The 7,500-nt window shown below is 40.1% G+C and overlaps 1 protein-coding gene across 2 annotated transcripts in view; it reads left to right on the plus strand.

Moving 5' to 3' along the window:
• LOC136845814 (patched domain-containing protein 3-like) overlaps positions 1-5,199 on the plus strand; it is a 170,901-nt gene extending 165,702 nt beyond the window's left edge. For both annotated transcript variants that reach the window (XM_067116181.1, XM_067116180.1), the window contains exons 2-4: positions 830-1,039; positions 1,243-1,450; positions 1,572-5,199. In XM_067116181.1, coding sequence (XP_066972282.1) covers positions 840-1,039; positions 1,243-1,450; positions 1,572-4,181 — 3,018 coding nt within the window. In that variant the 5' untranslated portion in view covers positions 830-839 and the 3' untranslated portion in view covers positions 4,182-5,199. The remainder of the gene's footprint in view (positions 1-829; positions 1,040-1,242; positions 1,451-1,571) is intronic.
• The last annotated feature ends 2,301 nt before the right edge of the window (positions 5,200-7,500 follow it).

Below are 7,500 nucleotides of genomic sequence, written 5' to 3' on the forward strand. Positions count from 1 at the left end.
AAACTGAACGGTTTCATAATGACAAAATCACAGCGCGTAAGAAAGAAATTCGTTTAAGACGTAAACCCAAATAGATAAAGGTGACTGACCTCTTCTCGCAAGGCTGCCACCCATCTCATTTGATCCAAGAACTTCTCTCGAGCAAGAAAAGAGAATATCAAGCCGCAGTTGTCTTGCAGTACTGTAGCTCACGAGACGCTATGGGCTTACTCGATGGCCTTCCTTTTTGCTTCCCTTCTGCGGTCGAGTCCTGAACGTCGGTAGGTTACATGACTCACACAGAAGATATTCTTGGCGCGTTGCAGGACGCTGTAAGATCTGCATTCCTTTAGGACGTTACTCCTTCCAGGCGATGTCTTCCAAACGAACCATATTACTAAGTTTTTAGATTAGACGAAAATTCTCGCAAATATTGATGGGACGCTGCGCCATCGTTAGTTAAGTTTAGTGTATTTTTTGTAATACTGACCGTATTAATTTAACTGTATTATCTAGTTAAGGCTACGAAAAAGCTATAAATGATAAGAAAATTGGATATCACGATCTCTGATGAATCGCCCCGGTGACCCCCAGAACTTTTAATTGAGATGGGGAAGTTTCATGGACCGTGCCATGATGTAAAACTCTACGGGAAATAATCTTACATTCAGATGTAGAAATTTCTGTATTTTCCTCCTATGTTGAACGACACAGCTTGATATTCCTTTGTTATACAATGCACTGGAGTCCTAGTGACGTTCACTGATTGCTAATTCCATTATAATTCAAAATTATTGATATGTAGATGTGAGCGGGGTATTAATACGATGTCTTCTTTCTTTCTTTCCAGAATTTGCACAATGTGCACCACGTCAGCATCTTCGTCGTCAGCCAAGGACCAAGACTCTGGTTCCATAGAGACGGACGAGACTATAAATGATGTTGCTGAAAGTCCGGAAAAGACGTCGCATATACATCACGCAATCGTCGACTTGGAAGCTAAAGAAGAGCGGAAAAATAATGATAGAGATGATGGAAAAGAGTCGAAGGAGAAGGAGAGGTAAGACAAATCGTCAACACTTGTGTTTTCACGTAACACCTAAATAAATCAATATAAATACGGTCGAGTTTACGATTTTAAGACATTTGAAAAGTTATTGATTCTTCAGAACTGCGCGTGATTTCTGTAAATCCTTGGTCATTTATCTGCGCAAAAATAAGAGAAAGGGTCCCCACTCAAGATCTTTTTTATCTTTATTGCAGGTCTTGCCTGAGTAAAGTGAGTTCTTTTATTACAAAAGCACTGGAAGAAAAGTTTGAATCCCACGGACGCCGTGTGGCTACTTATCCACGTATGACTGCTGCCTTGTGCCTGGTTGTGTCCGCTCTCTGCGGCTTGGGAACTATGACTTTTTTCACTGAGCTTCGGCCCTACCGTCTCTGGATACCTCAAAACTCAGAATTTATCAAGGTTGGTATTTTCGGCAGTTTTTTTTATTATTATTTATTGAGAGATATTTCACGCTAGATCATCTGAGCATTGTCAAATAATTTTGGGAGGTATATTTGATGGATCAATATCTTACCTGCAGGTCATGAACTGGCAAGCTGAAAATTTTCCTAGCTCCTACCGTCAACAAATGGCAGTGTGGGAGGCAGACAATGTCCTTACGGCTCGAGTGATACAAGAAATGTGGAGGCTTCACACAAGGGTTATGGACATCACCGTGGGTTCCAACAGCACTTCATGGGATGATGTATGTGCAAGAGTCCCTTCTATTCCCATAGGCAACCTAGGAGATCCAGAAGAGGAGGTTGACTATGATGATTTCGATTATGGAAGCCTTGCTCTCAGACGCCGCAGAAGTGCTAACGAGAAGGACACTGATCTTAGCTTGGTACTTCCAAGAGACCAGTATTGTCGAACCTTAGACAACTTGCCTAAAATGTGCCTTGAGACAAGTCTTTTAGAAATATGGGGTCTAGATGAAGAAAGAATCATGAACCTGACTGATGAGCAAGTGGTGGAAGATGTCAATACAGTACAGATAAGTGGCGTGTTTGGCTTCCAGGTTAACTTTACTAAATACCTTGGATCTGTTTCGTTTGATGAGACTGGACGAGTTATTTCAGCAAAGGCTGCTACCCATATCTGGGTATCTCGTGTTGATGAATTTGCCGTAGAGAATGGCAATTTTATTGTTGATCAAGGCTCTGGCGAGGCTGTTGATACGGCAAGCATGGTGTGGGAAAAGAAATGGGTAGACACTGTGTTAGATGATCCCTCAAGACCAAAAGATCTGACAGTTTACGCCCATGCTGCTAGTAGCTTTGGAGAAATTAGTGACAAAAATATCTGGGGTGACGTTAAATGGTTAATGGTTGGAATCTGCATCATGATATCTTTTGTGAATATGACTCTAGGTCGTAGAAATCTTGTTCAGCAACGTCCATTGCTAGCTTTCATGGGAATAGCAAGCATTGGGCAAGGTGTTGCTATTGCTTATGGGCTGTGTTCTATATTGGGCATTCCCTACAATCCAGTTAATTCTATTTTACCTATTCTCCTTATTGGCCTTGGCGTTGATGATATGTTTGTTATTATGGCTGCTTGGGAAACTGCAAGCAAACACAAGGCAGCAGTTACGGATCTTGTAGAACGTGCCGGAAAAACAATGCGCCATGCAGGTGTAGCTATAACAGTCACTTCCTTGACTGACGTTACTGCTTTTGCAGTTGGGGCTTCTACTGATCTTCCCGCTTTACGTTCTTTTTGCATTTACGCTTCTATTGGTATTTTTGCTGTGTATGCCCTACAGGCTACATTCTTCTTGGCATGGGTAGTAAGAGATGAACAAAGAATAAGCGAAAATCGGAATGGATTCCTCTGGTGTGTTGTACACCGGGACTGGAAACCATGGGCATGTAGCAAGAGGGATTTGATGGCAGATGCCTTCAGATGGTTTTGTAGATTCATTCTCGCTACTCCTGTTCGTGTAGTGGTTTTGATTTTTACAGGGGCACTCATGGCGGTCTCTGTCTGGACAACATTAAATCTTCATCAGGAATTTAATCCTATGTGGTTTATTCCACAAGACTCCTATTTGTATAAGTCTTTTGAAGCCACGAAGCAACATTTTCCAGAAAGTGGTGAGAAGGGATACATATACTTTGCTAATATTTCCTTACCTGATGACTTAGTTCCCCTTAACAAACTTGTTAACGACCTGACTTCTAGTGGAGTGGTAACAGATGTTAATGCCTGGTTCACTGCACTTGACAGTTACCTGTCTCAAATCCCAGAAATTGACAAAACGACAATTGATTATTCACTGCTTCAAGACAAACTTTCAATTTTCCTCCAGTCATCTACAGGAGCCTCGTATCGAAATGACTTTTCTGTTGATGGTCAACTTGAATGCCTCTATCCAGCTCCTCCTGTGTCATCCTTTAGAATTTCGATCACTCACAAGCCTGCCCCTACACCACGAGAGCAAGTTAAGGCATTGGATACAATCAAGACTCTGGTAGCTGGCGTACCAGTTCAGGGGTACAGAGCTGCTTGGGCACAGGCTTACAGTGTCTGGGAAACGAATGAAGTTGTCGGCACTGAGTTGTGGAGGAATATGCTCTTGGCAGCAATTGTAGTGGGTATCGTAACTCTCATTCTGTTGGCCTCGTTTTGGGGCGCCTTTCTCGTCTTAATGTGCGTTGCGTCTACAGTTGTTGGCGTTGGTGGTACCATGTGGCTCTGGGGACTGACAGTCGATACAGTTTCCTGTATCGCCCTCGTTCTAGCAATCGGTTTAAGTGTCGATTATGCAGCTCACATAGCGCACGCATTCTTGGCTGCTCGCACAACAACCAATAAGAAAGAGCGTGCTCGTCTCGCAGTCGAAGGGGTCGGCCCAGCTGTACTGCAAGGTGGTGTGTCTACTTTACTAGCCTTTGTTCTGCTAGCGTGGTCCTCTTCACATGTATTCATTACTTTCTTTAAAGTATTCACAGCAGCTTCGATCATTGGTCTTTACTATGGGCTCATATTTCTCCCCGTTGTGCTTTCTTTCATTGGTCCAGCTGCTTATGAAAAAGATTTCGAAAAATCCGATGATACGGCATCAGACGAGGAACCTGAAAAGGCTTCAGAATCACGACAATCCAAAACTTATAGTAATTCGGCATTTTCTGCCGACGTGGTATAACGACAAAATCATTACTGCGTTTAATTTCGAACTGCTCATTAATTGAAACAAAAATATCCTGTACTTATCTGTGATAACTTTATAAATGTAAATATATAAATATGACAACCGTGAGTATAAGTCGATTTTGAAATGACGTTACTCAAATGTGTAGTTTTTTGCCGAACGGATATGTGAAAATACCGTGCACAGTGATGCGTCAGAACGTTTTTAGCATAGGTAGATTGGTGATATTCTCCTGGGGTACAACCACTGTTCATGACTGGTGAAAATCACAGTGATACCTTACTAGTATAATTTCATCTTGTCAAAACTGTGCTCCAGGTTTAGACGTTTGGTCCCTGATGTTAGTGACCGTAGATGTGTAGAGTACTCCTTAGGCATAGATAGTTTTTGTAGCTATAGGTTGAAGTTGTTTGTCAATTGACAATTGCCAAAGATATTTCTCTATTTCCTTGTCACCATCTAGTGATGCCTGTTTTATTCATTCGTATGCACCAGTACCTTAGTCTGTGTATGATTACAATAATTTTGTAAATTATTGGTTTCAAATGACGTATTTCTATATTTTGTATGGCATTGCTTTCATGGCTGTGATCTGAATGAGTGTGGAAATATTATTTCCTCTTAATATCAAAATCAAAATACTGAAGGCACCTCAGCTCTCAGGTTTAAGGCCAGCTAGTGTATTCTCTCCACATATCTGACTGATAGTTTTCTTGTATAAAATTTACTTGTCAACAAACACGCCCACAGCTTAAGACTATCAGCATAGCTTCATTTTAAAATGTATCGTCAAATTGTACCCTTGGTAAATATTTTTTCAGTGTTTCAATAAAAAAAAAACTTTATGCCGTGTTAATTGTTCATCGGGTTCTTAAGAATTTAGGAGTGAACTTTCAGTAACTGGTGAAATGTATCGACCAAATTATATTCAGGAACTGGTACTGTCAATTTATTGTTTACATACCCTGAGATGGCCACTTGTAAAAACATTGTAAATAAAATATATCTATTATTTACACTCTATCATTTTATCCTCTTAAAAGGAACATTTACCAGTGTAGAGCAGTACACTGTACATGGTTGCTATTCAAAGATAATAGAACGGTAACCAGTAAAGTTCTCAATCAAACAATATAAATGTTTCAAGTCACATTTATAGCAAATGAAAATTATACAGAGAGTCTTAAAAAATATCACTTTCACAACAAAGAAGATACTTCTTTTTTGGAAAACCTAGAGAGTCTTAAAAATATCTTTTACAACAAAGAAGATACTTCTTTTTTGGAAAACCTAGAGAATCTTAAAAATAGAATTTCTCCTCCTGGTCACAAGAAACAAAGCAGATCTGTTGCCCCGGGTGCAAATGGTCCATTTAGGTCGCTTTGTCGCATCAAATAATAAATATTTAAAACTTGGTTTCTATGTAATTATCTAAAACAGGTTTCCTTATCATTGCTGAAAATTACATGTCTGTTCCCATTACAGAGTTAATGCCTGGTATTAACCATTTCGCGGCTCTGAATTTCCAAAATGAAGATATTCTACCCTCTCAGTTTTTATACAAGTTCTTTAATAAACCCTGCAATTTAGGTTCATCAAAGTCTTGGATGAGGCCTCAGTGTTGATATACAAGTGGGAGGTAAATGGCTCCTCCCTCTCAAGGGAAGGTTCGAACCCACACATGCTAATGCTAATTAGGCAGACTGAACGACCCCCTGCAGTCAACTACCGCCGCAACGATGGTCTAAATATATATATATATATATATATATATATATATATATATATATATATATATATATATATATATAGATAGAGAGAGAGAGAGAGAGAGAGAGAGAGAGAGAGAGAGAGAGAGAGAGCAGGAAGATGTGATAATTTACGAATGAAACGAAGGTCAAAATCTTAAGACACGCCGGAACCTATCAAACAAAGCATTGTGGGTATTTTGTCCACAGCTGGTTATGTTTTACAACTCCGGAACCCTGGAATGTATCAGACATACTAAACACGTGGAATTTGGGCATACAGCCTTTCTCACCATTCTCACCAGACGACAGGTAAGCTATCAAGCTCGTCAGTCGTCCTGCTTCAGGAATACCCTAAACACCTTCAAATAAAGAGTCCGTCCTGATGTAAGTCGTGCGCTTCCTGTGCAATTTAGTAAAAGCTCTACCGGGTCGCTAGGTTTGTTGAGAGCTTTCGGGACTTTCATATTGTGCCATCCTTCGGTTACAGAGGTCCCAACGTTACCTCCGAGCAGTTTTATGGTGGGTTGCAGCCTCTGCACCTCTTCAAGGTTAACCAGCCCCTTGTCCTAATGCATGTCGGTCTTAGGGCCGCATTGGGGTCATATAGCATGAGTCTTTAATTTTAAACAGTCTTTAATTAATCAGTTATTAATTAAACTAGATTATGTAACCGAAATTCAATTATGGTAGTTCTCACGTTTTGCGTGTGCAATCAAATGGCAAACGGTTTAATACATTTTGATTAGGAGTTTACCTCGTCCTCAGTGCAAATTAGGAATTTGTTATATCTTTGTTTTTGTTTCAAGATCGAATTTTGCATTCGTGGAAATATGTTTTATTTTATAAGAATTATCACAAGCTATTTGATATTTAATTCATTGCTTCAATTACTGTGCTGTTAATGTTCCTCGGAGAGCTCCAGCCATACTTCTTTTGTATTTTAGAGAGTTCCTTCAGGTCTGGTGGGCTACTGCGCAGCTCTCTCTCTCTCTCTCTCTCTCTCTCTCTCTCTCTCTCTCTCTGTGCTTGATTCATTGCCTGTCATTCGACGTTGTTCATCTAGTTATTCATTTTCTTCCTCTTCATGTAAAAAAAACATTATTTGCAAAATGTACAATGAATCTAGTTTTAAGAATTCGTCAGGTGGGCTACCTATATACTAGTTAGCTGATTAACAAACACTTGGCTGCTTTACCATCGATACCTTGTAAATCCAATTTTCTCTGTGCACAGTTCAGTTAAACTTGCGCTGACTGAACCTTCAGCTTCTGTGACTGAGATTATCTTCAGAGATATCCCACTACAAGCTATGCTTCTATAGGGTTTTAACTTCAACGCAGTTTCCCTACAATAGTTATAACAGGCCAAGACTTCCTCTGTGGTGAAACTTGCACATTCTGCTATGGAAGACAACTGTTTGTTTATGTTCCGGATTCACTCTGTTAACCAGAATCGAGCCAGGAAAAAAGTGAAAACTTGTATGTTTGGCCCTAAAGTCTTCCAGTGCAAAGGTCTGCACTACCTTGACGTAAGAAACTCGGGTAAAACAGAAGTTATATGTG

Source organism: Macrobrachium rosenbergii, chromosome 14, assembly GCF_040412425.1.
Source record: "Macrobrachium rosenbergii isolate ZJJX-2024 chromosome 14, ASM4041242v1, whole genome shotgun sequence".
NCBI lineage: Eukaryota > Metazoa > Arthropoda > Malacostraca > Decapoda > Palaemonidae > Macrobrachium > Macrobrachium rosenbergii.